Source organism: Gavialis gangeticus, unplaced genomic scaffold (genome assembly GCF_001723915.1).
Source record: "Gavialis gangeticus isolate Ggan-Ray unplaced genomic scaffold, GavGan_comp1, whole genome shotgun sequence".
NCBI lineage: Eukaryota > Metazoa > Chordata > Crocodylia > Gavialidae > Gavialis > Gavialis gangeticus.
In genome coordinates, this window is record NW_017729033.1 from 21,509,272 (window position 1) to 21,525,889 (window position 16,618).

A 16,618-nucleotide genomic window follows, 5' to 3' on the forward strand; every position below is an offset into this window, starting at 1 on the left:
GTTTTTTTTTTTTTTTTTTTTTTTTAATTTTGTTACTGTTTGAACCCAAAGTAGTTGTGAGCATTATTTGTTTTCTTCCATTTTATCAAGAAAAACTATCACTCGACAGCTCACAGCTTTAAACTTGTTTACAGATAAATTATGACACTGGCAAAACACTACTAATTGGTGGGTCTTTTGTAGTTTAATGTGGGTACACTGGTGTAAGCATAATGTCGAACTAAAACACGTGGTTCTCTGGTACTTAAAAAGGGTAGCTCATGGAAATCTGCAAAGACATGGAATGGTAGGTGTTACTTCCACAGCTGACACAAGGGTTATTCTTATTTTATTGAAAATAACTACTTAGTTTCTTTAAATAATTCGTCGTCTTTTCTTTGCTACTGGTTGTAATTTCCTACTGTGGTCAGTTTCTAGAAAATCAGTTTGGAAGTTGTAATCAGACGCTCATAAATTCAGATAGGGACCAAATGAAATGTCCATGCAAATAGTCCCTAGTTTTATATTAAAAAGAAATATTCAATGATATGAGAAGTGTTGCTAAACAGAAAGCTAAACAGTCTGCCTTTCATGATCCAATGAACTCTTAAAGGATGAAGTACAGTTTAAAGATCTGATGAAGTTCAATACTTATTGCACAAACTGTATTATAATGAATATGGTTCCTCATCAGTAATTATAACATTAATATAATCTGATTTTGTAGTTTATATTGATGCCTTTTCCTTATTCTGAAGATGCAGATGACGACAAATGCATAATGCTAATCTTTCCTTTTTCATGAATTTTTCTGATTTCTCATCTTTGAGCAGGAGGAGAGAGGACTTCCAATACTTCTGTGAATGAACTTTCTTGTTAAAATCTGCTCAGGCAGTTTAGAAATGATTTTGCTATTTTCATAGCAAATGTTTCATTTAAACCAGACAGAGGTGGGGGGTTAGATGTCAGGGTGTCCAAAGTAAGAGGTACACCGGTCCAGAAAGCAGTTTCATTACTGCTAACCCAAGTTAGCAAGAACAGATTCTCTGGAGCATTTTGGTAGCTAATTGGCAAGAGGAAAAAAGGATACTTGATACCTGCTTTGGCCCTAAACATTAGATTTTGTTTTTATAAGGTTCCTAAATTGTTCTTCCATTAACATGAAAATAAAATGAATTGTAGTTGCTGGCAGTCTATGCTAACACAAGGAAATAGGCTCTTGCTCAGTTGGACATTTAAATACTGAGTTAATAAAGAAAAACATCTCATGTTGAGGGACAGATGTCCTCTCCCTTCCTCTTTCCTACCTCTGTGCAGTATAGTGGTATTTCCATTGCACACTTCCCCTAATTTGAGCAGATGGTGATAGACGTTATATAAAGCGCTTTCGCTTTGGATTTAATTTACGGCATAGCCTGGCAACAGTGTTTCTCCATGTCATCTGGTCATCACCATACTCTGCTGATGTTGGCTGCTTGACTTGAGTGTATCCTTTGGCAATTGGTCTCTTTGTGTCCCTGGATTGCATCCAGAGAGATGCAGGTGCCTGGAGCTCTTCTCTCAGGCTTTCACGCACATCTCCCTGTTCATTCATTCTTTGGCTCATTGTGCACCAAGAGCATCTAATCTGACTCCAGCTGGAGCTGATGATGTCTTCTCAGCAGCTTTTATCATTCAGAAAAATAATCCCTTGGCTTTTTGTACAGTAAAAAGCTCTTGTGCCTGCTGTACCTTGTAATTTTTCTCTTCAGTACTGTTTACTATTTTAACTGTACACAGCACTTACACTTCGGATTTTAAGTATTAATACAGGTAACAGTTTGACATGGAAACAATTTAGAGATATATCCCATTATTTAAATACATCATACTTGATGCTCAATATATTCCAGTGATCCTTTCCTACACCTAGCACACACCAGTATTGTACAGCTTTGAAACGATCTGGATTGCATTTGTGCTTTCATAAGGACAAGGCTTTAGGATTTAACTAAAATTGCCTCACTGACCAAAGAATAAATCTTAGATATTTCTTCGATGAAAGTGTCAAGTTATGCATCAGATGCTAGTTCTCTAGCATATTATCTATCATGCCAGAAAACAGGGCAGGGTGGCACATTAGAGACTAACTCATTCAGAGAGGCGTATGTTTTTGTTGCCTGCTTTGTCACGATCCTATGATGTTTGTGGGGAGAGACTGACTTTCCTGGGTAGCTGCACGCTCCCTGTTCTTGGCCTTTGAACATATAATATTAGCAGTCTAACAGTCTTTCTTTATCCCATGTATATGAAAGATATTAAATAAACATATTAACACCAGTGAGGACATATTCATATTTTAAAACATTCGGTATTATTACAGACACTTGCAAAGTGCTTTTAATTCGGGGTACTTACAATAGCTAATTAACATTTTCCTATAACATCTCTTCTTTACTAGATTATTGCTTTTTCTCTAAACATTGAATATTTATAAATACTAGGCTTGATCCCATAAGCATTCTCTATGAGAATCCCATTAATTTCTGCTGGAGCTCCATGCTCCAAGTTTCCAGAACTGGGACCATTATCTTCTTTCTCCTGTTATTCTAAAGAAACTTGATATATTCACATCAATAAATATATATAATCCAACAAGGCCTGTTTGGCCACTGCTATTTGATGTACTGTTCAATAGTGGATATTCCCTGGTTGAAAACACTGATGTCTATGTAGACTTTTATTTGAGACCTATTTTTTATTTAAAATTAAACAGCCTTTAAAGATCCTAATTGTTAATAGTGCTTATTAAATCCCAAAGAACATAAACACCAACATTTTCTCTTTTTTTTATCAGACCTATCTTTTTGTTTTATTTTGGCCACTTGTAGCCTCAACCTTTGTCACGGTTCTCTGAATTGTGTTTAGTGGCACACATATCCCCATTGTTTTTTTTGCCAGGGAGAGCTGGTGACTGCATCAAAAGCAATCATTGAGAAGGAATATCAGCCAAAAGTTATAGTGAGCACAACAGGACCAAATCCCTTCAATAAACTCACTGATCGAGAACTGGAAGAGTATCGCAAAGAAGTTGAGAGGAAGCAGAAAGGGTCTGAAGGTTGGTTTGCTCTTAACCTCTAGTAATAAGTATTGCTGTCATTTTTTTACTGGGAGTGTGGTCGGTCGGTCTGTCTGTCTTACTCACAGAAATGGGAACCAGAGTGTTCTACATTCTTAATCTTGACTTTTACAGCGACTCCCTCTGTAACCACAGACATCATGTTGCTTAGCCTTTTTCAGCTTTAGTGTGTCCAAATGTAAATTAGAGACCTAGAAAGCAGCTCTGGAGATGAGAAGCACCATTTAAGTGCTATGAAGTTTTTAATCAAAATCCAAGGATTTTAGATTAAAAAAACAAAACTTATTAGAGGCAAAAGTGAATCTTGACCACCTGGTCTACAGAATTTGGCCACTTACTATTGCCTCTTGGAAGTTTCATGTGGAAACTTGAGACTTCATTCAGTCAAACTTTTCATTGCACTTGGAACGGCAGATTGTTCCCATTTTAATATTGGAAGTTAGCCTGATGAGTAAAACATGCCATTGCTACTAGGCTACAAGATTAAACATTTTGACTTGGTGAAAGTGGGAGACCTGCTAAGTATGTTAAGTTGGGAAAGCACAGAACAAAAAGTGCATGTTGGTACATGAAATGTTTATCACAAGGCCAGCAGAGAGATGATCATGGTTCGTCTCAGGACTTTGTCTAGAGCCAAAGAAATCTCTGAATGATCAGAAAATGGAAGAGCATCATACTGCACTATGAGAGAAGACGCTGCAGCATTTGGAGGATTTATCTTGCTTTATTTGTGTATGAAATTTTATGTAGCAGAAGTTATGGCCTACATTGGCATGCTGGAGGACTCATTTTGCCAGTCTTTACCAAAGGCAAGTAGGCCCTCTGGACAGGACATTGGACTGGAACTAAGATGACCTGGTCTTGACACTGGTCCTGACAGGGACCTGTTTTGTCTTGGGATCCCTCTCAGACTTGTACTGCCTGGTCTTTTTAGATTACCAACAATTTTGGGCACAAACTCTCTTTTTAGTGTGTGTTCACACAGTGGAACCTCAGTCTTGGTAGAGGTTTCCAGGCATTAATGTAATGCCAATTTTAAATAATTTACGTTGTAATAATTGATTACATTTCCTCAAATTGCTGTAAGGGGACTTATTCCATATTATTAATAATAGTAGTCGGTGCTGCACTTGCTCTCATTCTGATAGCTTGATATTTATGTTCAAAGGGTTGTGAATTCTGCCTACCTTTTGTTTTGCATGTTCCGGTATTAGAGCAGGTTTGGGGCATGAGCTTTTCTGTTACTATCGATGCCTGTGTAATTGCATACACCTTTTTTTTTCTGTGCAATGCTGCATTCTGCGTAGATAAGGTTTCAAAATATGGAGAGACTCTGTTGTTGAGACAGACACCACCTGGGAAGCCAAATGATTTACTTAAGAGTCAGAGCATCAGGGAACAAACTGGTTCAGATAAAAGGTCTCTGGAGGTGCAAGGCAGATCCAAAGCCTTTCCAGGAGCAGTGAAACTACCCGCCCTGAAGATTTTGCAGAATCCTGATGGATCAGCACTTTCTAAGCAGTTAGAAAATTCTGAGCTCTCTGCTGCACAGGTTTCTTGTCAAACCATGCAGCAGGTCAGCACACATCTTAACCAGGAGGAGCCAGATGAGCAGGAGTCCCCTCACAAGGAATTTCACTCAGCAGTCATCAAAGCATTAAGCTCCAATCCTGACCTTTTGGCTGAGGCCTCAGGTATTAATGAGTGTGGTACAGCTGTGCTGCCAATCAAGGGGGAATCCAGCCTCTCACTTAATCTTCACCTCTGGAATCTCTATCTCTGGACATCCTTGGTTTGTGAGCCAAGGGGCTCATTTCATTTCTTAATTGGAGTTTCTCTTGCCTGGGGTGAACTGTGTGGATGGTGCTTTGGTACTGAGGAAATCTCTTGTTTCTGTGAAATAAGATTTCTTTTCAGTAATATTTGCTCACTGATAAATAAGTCCTGCTTCAAGATGCAGGAGGGTGGGGAATCTTTTTTATTATTTAAAAAAATAAAACCACTGCCAAATCTATTTGGAATAATTGCAGTTCATTGCATGTCACTTTATGATGATCTCTCTCTGCACCTTTCCATCCTTTTCTTTGCAGAATGTCTTTGTAATTTATTTCAAGGTTCTGCAAATAAATTCAAAGCAAGCAAAAGAACTTTGTTTATTCAGCTTTGGCGTCCTTTGGCCAGGTGGGCATTTCTTCCTCTGGGTCATTCCCCACAATCCATCCCTGTCAAGAACGGTGTTATCAAAGCAAGCACCCAGAGCAGTCTGACTTCTGTATCTTTTCAGCCTGTTTCATTGGCGAAGAGTTGGACAATGCTGGTGTGTTGATCACATGAATCTTTTGCCTGCTTTGCAATTATTAAGCATTCTGACAATTTTCATTCAGAAAAAAAGTTATTCCCAGACAATTGTTATGGGTGCAGGGGACATGTGCGGTGTATGCATTCCTAACAGTTGCGTGTGCTGTTTGGTTTTCGCTTCCACGCTGATGCATGAGTAGAGCCTTCAGAAGATGCCAGACAAGAGAAAGAAAAGAGTGTCCCAGACCCTCCTTCAGCTCGCACTCCTCCCAGCACACCGATTAAGCTGGAGGAAGGTATGTTACGTCTTGCTGAGGGTGGGGGGCAGAATCCGGTAGCTACACAAGTATGGACTGAAGCATGAACGTATGTAAACTAGAATATGTAGACTAGTAAAAAGGATGTTTTAATTTTTTTTAACAGTCTTGTGGAGCTTTGTAACTTACTGTCCTAGGAGTTCTGTTCACAATAACAAAGAAGTGTGCACTGTCCTTCAGACCACTTAGCATCCTTCCATGTTGCCATGTTGAAATTTCTGAACTGTTTCTTCCCTTGGCACATTCTGAGCAAGAATTGCTGCGGAGAAGCACAATGTTCTATCACCTTGCGAATCAGAGCTTCATTAAACTGAACATGGGTAATTAGTTTGGAAAATCCTCACTGATTGCACATTTCTTGAATATTGTGTTTGGATTACACCTCCAGGAATATTTGAATCTTAGTTTGATTGGGTAACCCAGGGTAGTAAAAATATCTGTCAAGTGGGAACAGGGCTGGGAAAGTCTAGGGTTGTTTTTTTTGCTGTTGTTGCAAAATCTAGGATATAAATACCAATACTGGGTGTAATCTAATTTGTCTTGTGTTACCTTTACCTTGTACTTTGGATATTTTCACTTGTCTGTTACAAAGTCTCCATTCACTACTTCATCGCATCCTGTTTTCTATAAGAATGGTTGCAACCATTCTTCTAATTTAACACAATGGCTGTGATGAATGCACAGATTCTCTACTTGTGCTTTTTTCTTCTTGTGGCTGCGTTGCAAACAGGAGGTGGATATGCTAAAGAGTACCTGTTACCATAGTAAGTATCATCCCATACTCTGACTTGTTTCTGCTTCTTTTCCAGAGTTTTCTGTGCTTTGCTTCATTCTCTTGCATCTTTGTTGTTTACTGAGTTTCGTTTATTTTTTGTTTGTGTTTTAACAAAAAAAAAAAAGTCAGGCATTTTCAGACAGTGACAGACATTAAGTCCTTTAGTTGCTGCTTTCCCAGAATATTTGTTAATTAAATGCATCTTACATGTAAGTTTGGAATCTTGAAAGGGGAAAGTCCACATATCTCAGTGACCTTCCCTTGGGACTATATGTAAGACTCAGCAGCCCCTTCACCTTATACGCCTCTGTTCTTGTTCAAAAGGCAGTTGCTTCTTGCAAGTCAAAGAATATGCAAGCTGAACTGTTCCTGGGTGCCTCTTACATCATTAATAAGCTTGTAAAACAAGAACTTTGCCTGTGTTGGCTTTGCAGGGCTAATAAAATACAAATTTTATTCATGTGCTTGTACCATATTTTCTTACATACAACATGTACCCTTTGCCCCAAAATCAGCCCCCAAAATTGGTTTGTGTTTCAAGTGAGGAAGTTGTTTTCTTCACTGAAAAAGAGGCAGGCCTGGAGACAGCAGCTTCCCAGGTAGTGGAGTCCTGTATTAACCCTCTCATAGCCATAGCTTTTGGCTGAGCGCTGTAGCTTGTGCCTGAAGCAGGAAGCGAGCTCCTGATAGTGTATCTTGATGAAGCTTGTTATGTGCAAACAACACTTGATTTACAGGAACTTTAAATAAAGAACTACTTGCAATAAAGAGGGAGCAGTCTTGTTACTGCCTTTGGAAGGGTTTGGGGCCAACCTTATGTGACCTAGCACAAGTCCCCTTGGAAACACAACATGTCCAAGAATTAATGTGGTGTCCCAAAAGACAGTCCAGGCAGCTGGCACAATTGACAGGAGGAACTTCCTGGTGCCACACTTCCTGGACACTGTTCCAGGAGGATTTACGCTACATCTCGCACTCAGTCCTGACTCTGGATTTTTTTATACGTTCTGCCTTGAAAAACAAGGTGTACGTTTCATTTGAGGGCAGGCAGTATGTGAGAAAATATGGTATTTTCCAAACCAAAGAAGTTATGACTGAATACCACGACATCTGCAAGTGACAGGCTCTCTGAGTGAGGGTGCTGTTCCCAAGCACACTTTTCTCACTGCAACTATACTTCAAATATACTTTTCAAAACTGTTACTTGATGGTAATTCAATAGTGTGTGTGTGTGTGTGTGTGTGTGTGTGTGTGTGCGCGCGCGCGTGCAGTTGCCAACCCTCCCAGATTGGCCGGGACTCTACCAGAATAGGCATTGATCTCCCGGTGACTATTGAAATCAATCTGGGAGATCTTAATAGGATATTTTAAGAAAATGAAATTAATGACATTACATCACATTGGGAAAAAAATCTCCTGGAATAGCTTCAGTCAGAGTTGGCAACCCGTGTGCGTTTGAAAAAAATCCTTTTATCTCCATAACTCCATTAGGGCCAGAGTTGTAAATGCAAGTGTTACTGATAGGCTGCAGAGTTCACTGCCTCGCTGTCTGTGTGCCTGGAAAATACCGTATCTCCAGGGAGATTTTGACATTCCTAAGTGTTGTCATGTCTGAAATTGGTTTTGGACTTCTTTTGAACCCCTCGCTGAAAGAAGTCCTAAAGTCCCTGAGGGCATTAGCCCCTTATGTGGTGACTGTTGTCCCATTGGACTGATGTGGAATTTGTAGAGTTCCCGTATTCTCACAAAAACTGCCCGGGGGTCGGAGATCCTTGCTTCATTCTAGTGAACGATCCAGCTGAGGCTGCACAAAATAGTTCTTTTGGAGAAATGAGTTGTTAATCATTTCTATGTAAGTGTAGTGTACAGGAAAGGGCAGATGCTGTTTTAAATGTCAGTAGCTTTTAATGCTTTTTTTTGTGAATAATCCAGAAATCTTGGTGGTCTTTTTCTTTTTGGTTTTTTTAAGTTTCTAATTACCTTGAAAATCACTCATGGTACGTGCACAAGGGAATTAGTCTGATTTAATGCCTTTCACTCAAATTCCTGATGGAAAAAACCAGACAGTTGGTAATAATGAAAAGACTAGTGGGGTTTTTGTACCAGAAATAAACTGCTGTGAAATGGTCATAAGGGGCTAATCAGACTAGAGCCCTGTGAGGCAACTCTTAACATACATAAAAGCTTTCTCTTTTACCTTTTAAATCCTCTCCTTAACATAATTTCAACCTCTAATGTCTGTGTTGGGAACGGTTGGCTTGATGCTGAGTTTGACATGGTTTCCCCTAGTCTGACACTGAGACCTCACAATACACTAGGTATTCACAGCGACACAGGATATGGACTGTTCAGTTCTGTTCTTTAAAGATGCTGTCAAATACTGAGTCTGTAGGTGGTGGTGATGACCTTCAGTGTTTTAAATTAAATCTAATGCTCTTACCAAATGTATTCTTTCACTTGTACCAAGCCTTGAAGCACTAAAGGAGAAATGTTGCCCCTCTCTTTCTTGTAGTTCACAAACCACCACGCTCTGGTTTTCATCCTCTTGGGTGGTGGGTGTTATGCAGCAGCGCTTATGAATTTGACACGGCTAACAGAAAGCTTATTAATTGGTGGTTCCCAAGCACACTGGGTCTTACGTGCTCAGTGCCAGCCCATTTGCTTTGCAGTAACAGGATGTAATTAAAAAATTTTTTTTATGAAGAGGGGTTTAAAGCCGAATGTTGCTAAACATCACCGATGACTACAGAGATCCAGGTCAGGTCAGGCTGAAATGCAGAGTGTGCAAAAGACTGTTACAAGGACTTTGCACCACTTTAGACCTACTTACCCCATGGCCAACCCCAGTGGAAGACTGGATAAGCAGCCACATCCAGTGCAAGTTTACCTTGCAAACTGGGCTTGGCTAATTTAATTTAACAACATGCTAAACCCCATAACACGAGTAAATATTGTAAAAATTAATAAAGGCTTTGCAATAAAAGACCTCAGTTGGAAATTATCTCTGTCATCAAATCCTCTCTGAGAACCATCATGTGAGTTACTGGACTTATTTATAAGTGGGTTGGCAAATTAGGAATTAATGATTTTAGCTGACCTTTGGCCATAGGCTTGTAGTGAGCTGTAACCTTGTTCCATCCCACCAAATCTAAAAGTACTTTAGAATTAGGAACCGAGTGACACCAACTCCTGAATGCCAGAGTTGTGGGTTTAATCTCTTGTTCTCTGTGCTAAAAACTCTCCCTTCATTTGCAAACAAAATAACATTGCAATGTTATGAATAAACCCTTCCCATTTACTCTTGGTGAGTTAGACCACCATGGATAAAATCAACTGTGGAAGGTAAAAATAAGCATTTGATATTCCACATGTATCCCAGTGCCCAAAGCAAAAGTGAATATGCAAGTTTGGCAGGATGTACATTAGTTTGAACTAGGCTCTCATGTGAAGCACTGGCTATCATATAGCTTAATGCATTTTCAAGGAGGCCAGTGCACTCTAACTAAATATTTCATGTCGATCCATTAGAGACACTGCAGGAACAGACTTACAAAGATGACAGTGATGCTGCAACTTTCAAGCAAACCCTCCCAGACCTCACCCCTGATGAGCCTTCAGAAGCACTCAGCTTCCCAACCTTCGGAAAGGAGGAAGAGGAAGGTAGATGTGATGAAGATCTGACCAAAGGCCAGACTGAGTCACCTGCAGTGGAAAATCAAGAACCCCAGTCTCAGCCTGCTGAAGAGGCAGTAACACCCACAGCTGAGGAAGGGGCAACTGCCGATCCAGGGAGTGATGAATCCCCAGGAAAGTCCCCATCCAAAAAGAAAAAGAAGTTCCGCACTCCTTCCTTCCTGAAGAAGAACAAAAAGAAGAGTGACTCCTAAAGGCCAAATGCACTGCAGAAACACTGTCATAGTTTAACATCTAAACTCATTAACCACTAGAATGTACCAGATTGTACTGAGTGTTTTGTCTTATTATGTAAAGGAATGCAACAAATAAACCAACCAACCCTTCAAGTGATAGCTTGATTGTTTAAGGCTATAACAGGAAACTAACGTGCAAAAAGGTGCTAATCCTGTGTTCTCAGCAGCTAACTACAGATCCAAGCCCTAATTTGTAAACGAACAAAATGGCTTCCATGCGGAAGACACTAAACCACCGTTTTTAATTTCAAGCCCATGTTGCTTAACAGAAGAGCATATTTTTCACAAGGCCACATTCCCGATGCAGCATCTGCTCACTCTTGACCGTGCTCTGTTCCAGTATTGTGCTTAACCTGTCACAAGTGGGGGCTTGTTTTTAACTAATGCATTGCAGAGAGGATGCTTTTGCACGTGCATTTTAGAGAGGGCACATTCTTGAACCGAGATGTAAGCTTCTGACTCAGTGATTACAGATCATGTGCTAGTACAGCTTTGAGACTCTCTCCGTATTGCTCCTGTTCACTATTGTAACAGTAGATCCAACACTCTTTCACTTGCATTCTCTTTTGTGGTATAGCTGGGACTTGCACTTAACCTTGTGGTGTCTAAGCAGATTGAACTGATGGTGGTGTTTTCTGCTGAGTCTGTGTGTTCAAAGAACCCTCGCTTTTCTAAAAACTACAATATAGTGAAACCTGCCTTATAGACTTGCCGTTCTGACAAAAGTGATGGATTGGCAAGAATCAAACTCCTAATAGTTTGGTCTTTTGAGGTCTCATCCTATTTTCAACAGGAAAATAGTACCTGAAAGCATATGGGATACTTTCAAGTGATAAGCTAGAGCATGGGCAATTGCCTTTTGGATTTGGTTCTTAATACAGGTTCCCCTAAGTTGATAAACTTCCCCAGGTTCAAATGCAAATGTACTGCATATAAGCTCTGTTTACAGGCTTGTGTCTTCATCCCTTCTTCCCCCCACCAACCATCAAAAACGTAAGTGCTTACATGTTTTTATATTAATCCTTTTGTTTCACTTACAGGAGTTGGTATTTCTTGGCCCCTGTGTTGCCAGCAGTGGTTAAGTCAGGAACAGAAATTCCTTCTAGCATTCCAGGGGTTACCATAACCATTTAGCACATAGCGTAGTTGGGAAGATGAATAGTCACTTTTGAATTTCCCATCCTCTTTGTACTCCTTGTGCCTCTGTCACTGAGCACATGCGCAGATCCAGCATCAAGGAATTTCCTTGAAAAAGCAAAATATTTTCTTCTGCTGCACTTGTGTGTGACTGCAAACATCTTCATTTGCCCCAACCATAAAAGAGGGGGAATCCTTGCAATTTTAGGGGTCAGATATGACCCATTTCTGGTGGTAACAGCAGAAAACTTTTAACAGGTCCTTCCATGAGAGAGAAATATTGGCTTGCCTTCAGTGTCTGTACCTGAAAATAATTTACTGTGGGTGGAACCATTTAGGACTGTATCAGAAGAACTGTGTTTGACAGCCAGTAACATAGACATTGAATGCCTTATGTGTGCAGTGGGAGAGCATGGAACAGTAGCTACTGGTTATGCGCTGTAGAGATAAGGCCTACATTAGGCCTCAGACGCCTGGATTCTTCAGACCAGTTTCAAGTAGTAAAGGAAGGAGAGAAGACAACCTCACCAGAGACGCCAGTTGGCACTGTAAGGTTGCAAGTGAGAAAAGAGGGTTAGTGGCAGTAAACAACACCGCCAGAGATTTAACTTCTATTATGCAAAGGGTAGAGGTAAGGTGGAATTAGAAACAACAGCACATCACTGCATAAGAGAGACACCTAAACAGCAATGTTTAGCAAGGACTGCATGGCACTAATGGCTTTGAGCTTGTATTTTAACCTTGTATGTCCTCTGTACACTAGGAAGCATACAGTACTTATCTTATTTTGCTAAATTGTGTTTTATCGCCAGGGTCGTAATTACATTACTAATTGCTCTATGTTTCAGTTAATGGAGTCCTTCCATTTATCTTTGACCACATATGCAATGATTTTTAATTTCTAATTTTGTAGTCTGTTCTTTGAATTCTTTGTATGACAATATGAAATCTAGTTGTGTACAGTATGGCTACATACTTTGGGGTGGGGGAGTCAAAGTCCTGTATTTTTCTTTCTTTGTTGTATCATTAAGTTCTACTTACCAATAAAAGTCTTCTTTAAAAGTGTAAGGGTTTTTTTCTCTCTCTTCTGAAAGCTGTGGTACAGTTTTAGCTTCTCTATGAGAATGGAGCTAAATCGGCCTGGTCGAAGCACTGTGGGAGCATGTTGTAATGGTTGAAGAAAGGTTTTGTTCTAAATAAACTGGTCACATCTCTGTTCCAGACTAGAGCGGTGTCTAGCAGTCTGGCCAGAGCCCCTGAACTGAAGTAACAATAAACAACAGAGGCAGTAAAAGGGAGCAGCATCTAAAATTTAATTGAAGGAGCTTGCAGACAGAGTACAAAGAAGCCCCTTCATGTTGCAGCCAGTGTCGTCCTCAGAGAATTTGCCAGAGCTGAGCGCGGCAGGAAGGTCAGTCATCGCTTCCAGGTTGGTTACAGTTCTGCCTGCTTGAGCAGTCTGTTGGATTGATAACGTTGCCCTTAAAGGGCTAACAGCAAGATGCAGATGTACACTGCTGTCTGGCAGGACATGCTTAAGGTTTCAGAAGCACCACTTCTAATGAGCGGATCCCTTCTTGGTTCGTTATTTGTGTTACGGTAACTCCTGGTCCTCATGCACTGATTTAGTGGTTTGAAATCTGAAAAATGCCACACAGTTTGCTGAAATGCTGTGGCAAGAGCCAAGCTGCTCCCACCTTAAACCTCTTTGTTGGGGCACTTCCTTTGGGAAGTGGGAGATTCAGATTCAGACTGAGGCTGAGAAGAGTCTAGACTCCAGCTCTCCTGTTTACTTAATGCACTTGCCACTAGCCCTTGGGGAAAGATGGCGAGGGATCCTCACCCCCTCCTCCAGCAAGACCTGGATGCCAAGATGATGGCAGTTTGTGCATCCCAGGGCCAAATGTCTGGTCCCACTTCTCTTCCCTCCACCCTGTATTTAGCTTCTGTTACCTGCCTATAAGCAACTCCCTGGCAGTGCTTAGGCTATGTGAAGCACAAAGGCTACCTACTGAGAGAACAGGAGTGCTCTGCACCTTCCTGGACAGAATAGGATCGTTCCTTTAAAGTAGGAGGCGTGTGTTTGAGTGATTGACTGTATAGCCAGTGACATACAGAAGGGGGAATAAAATTTCCTTTTTTGTCTTTTTCAGTTATTCGTTAGGATCACTCCGTTTCTCCTCTGAGCACAGTTCTAATTGGATTTAAGTGTTCCCAGAGACAAACAGGAAGCTATAGAAACTTTTGTCCAAGGTTAGAAAGACATGGAGAAAAAGTTTTTTTAAAAAAAAAGAAAGAAGAAAAGATGTAACCTAAGGAATGAACTGAACTTGGATCATAAGTGGCAGTGATAAGAGCTCAGATAAAGGTATGTAATTAAAATCAGCACTTAGAAAAATGTAGTTACTCTCTAGGACAGTGGTTCTCAACCTTTGTTGTACCACAACTCACTTGTAATCACTGATGGTCTGTCTTGACCCACTGCCCTGTCCCCAGACCCCCCAGCGTGTAGGGCTGGGTGTGTGGGGTGGAGCACGGGAGCCCCAAGCAGGCCCTTGTTGGCATCCCACATTTTCTCCTTTAAAGGAGAATCCATTTTTTAAAGTTTGTTTGCACCCTTTTCATATATTCTTGAGACCTGCTAAGTGGGTTGCAACCAAGGGATTGAGAAATGCTGGACTAGACCTCCTGAGGTCGCTTCTAGCCCTAATTTTCTATGATTCCATGATGACAACGTCCAAGCTGCCCCCAAGCCACACCCCTTTCAACCACACTCTATTCAGGTGCAGGAACAGTCACATAAACTGATTCTCTGCTGACAACTACCCCACCTTACTGCTAAGACCACCAGGCATCTCAAGTAACACAATTGTAAGTTCTATTTTTGATACTGCCATATGTTCCCCAAAGGGGGAACCACTCCTGGAAACATTGTAATACCACGCTGATGCAAGGAGGGAATGGAGCAAGCTCTGATTCCCCTCCAGGTCCATAAATCCATCAACACTAAGCCTTCCCATGGAGGGCATATCAGATATTATGGCTGATAAATCCAGGCACTTAAATTTTTTTTTTTTTTTTTTTTTTATGCATTCCAAACCAAATTAGCCAAAACTAATTCCAAGTCCAAGAGTCCAGAACTGTAAGTGGTCCTACATACTACCAGCAAACATCCTCCACCCCCATCTGGGGCTTCAGATATTTCCAACTCCTTTGTTGGGCATCCTACTTTCAGGCCCAAGCGCAGAGGCTTGGGGTTCAGATGCCCCCGAGTTTTGCTTGCCCTCACCCGTCAGGCCGCAGGAGCAAGCTAGGGCAAAGACCCCCCATTTCCATAAAGTGGGCTTAAAGCCGCTACACCTCAGCAGGTACTGAACCATGCCAGAAGAGGAGTTCTCCCCAGGTGCACTTTAGGAAAACTGCCTTCATGGACACAGATACATGGTATTCCCCCTGCCAATTTAAGAACAGATTTTAAAGAACTTTTTCATATTCCAAGCCAAATCCATGAGTCAGTCCAGAACCGTAAGTGGCTCTACAACCAGCAAACATCCTCACCCCTACCAGGGGCTTCAGAGATTTCCAAAGTCTTTTTGCAGGCATCCTACATACAGGCCCAAGCTTGGAGGGTTGGGTTTCAGATACTCCCAAGTTTTGCATGCCCTCAGCCATATGGCTGCAGGAGCAAGCCAGGGAAGAGCCTCTCATTTCCATAAAGTGGGCTTTAAACCCCAATACCTCAGCAGGTACTAAACCGCGCCAGAAGAACAGTTACCTTCGAGAGCGCTTAAGGAAAACTGCCTTCATGGACCCAGATACATGGTGAGTTAAGTGCCCAGAACTGCCAAAGCCCGGTTGGTGTCCACACGAGATGCTACCCTGTCTCTCTCACTTGAGGGACCCAGTCTGGTAGGTGTACTAGATGAGCCCAAATACGACGAGGCTAGCAGAGGTAGTGTTGGTCTCTTACTCATAGTTGTCCAGGGTTAGCTCACTTGCCTGAGACATGGGAGACTGTAAGTGTGGTACTTCTTCAGCCTGAACTGATTCAAATCTGCATGAGTGAATTAGGAGGCTATAAGGCATTCAAGGATGTGGATCATTCAGTCCTCTCCTGCTGAAGCTCTTTTACTTTGACAGAATGATTACAATACTTCTACATTCATTGGAATAGGGTCTGCAACCCAGGTCCTCTCTCCTCATAGATAACAGCTCTTAGCATTAGGCCATCAGTGCTCCCTTGCGCTCTCTCCTGCCTTTTATTTGGTTTTTCCATGCAAAATGAAATGGCTCCAACAGGAGACTCCCCACGCTAGGTCAGTGTGCTAGCGACTAGGTTAGTTCCCGTGCCCTCCTGCTACCATGGTTTCTGAGAGATGGAAGTCTTGACTCAGGGGCGTGTTCAGGCAGGGTTAATGCTAGGTGGATGGTGACATCTCTCTGTAGTCTTGAGCTAGGCACTTAAATCTGACAAGGGTGAGACTTCAGCCACTATACTCTCCTCATTGTTTCCTATTGACTACCTCAGGAGGCTTCTTCCTCAACATGCCAGCTTCTGTCAACCCCATGTTTCAGCAGCTCACTCTCCATGCACTGTGCCTAAAGAGCTATGGATTCACTATGTGGCAAGAGGTCTAAAAAATAGTGCTGCAACATTGAGTCATTTAGCAGGTGTAGGTCCAGTTTCTTGTCATCTGTTTTATGTTGGAGGAGACAGACCCTACCTCTTTCCCAACTTGGGCAGATGTATGAATCACCAGGAAGGCTTGTGTGCTTCTCCCACACCATCGCTCTTAAAGCCTTTTCTTTTGAGCATTCTTTACCTAATTGGATGCTGTTTATCATAGTCTGAGGGAGAAACTTAGCTTGAATCAGAAGATCCTAGACACACATTATGCCTCAGATGGAGGAGAACTTTTTAGTACCTTTTACGTAACAGCAAGCTCAACCAGTCTTCCCTTGCATACCCTGGGCTGTTAATCAGGTTTAATAAAAGCTAAGAGATCTGCTAGGAAACAGGAATCAGCCTGTGAAGCTATTGTATTTTCACTTGGGGGGGGGGGGG

The 16,618-nt window shown here is 41.5% G+C and overlaps 1 protein-coding gene across 8 annotated transcripts in view; it reads left to right on the forward strand.

The window, feature by feature from the left end:
- Window positions 1–12,618, forward strand: part of ADD1 (adducin 1) — a 128,351-nt gene extending 115,733 nt beyond the window's left edge. For 3 of the 8 annotated variants that reach the window (XM_019525968.1, XM_019525969.1, XM_019525971.1), the window contains 3 exons: window positions 2,920–3,076; window positions 5,596–5,691; window positions 6,443–6,477. In XM_019525968.1, the coding sequence (XP_019381513.1) occupies window positions 2,920–3,076; window positions 5,596–5,691; window positions 6,443–6,477 (288 nt within the window). Of the gene's footprint in view, window positions 1–2,919; window positions 3,077–4,404; window positions 4,792–5,595; window positions 5,692–6,442; window positions 6,478–10,015 lie in introns of those variants that run through there. The other 5 variants (XM_019525963.1, XM_019525964.1, XM_019525966.1 and 2 more) reach the window with 3 other exon arrangements.
- Window positions 12,619–16,618: the final 4,000 nt, after the last annotated feature.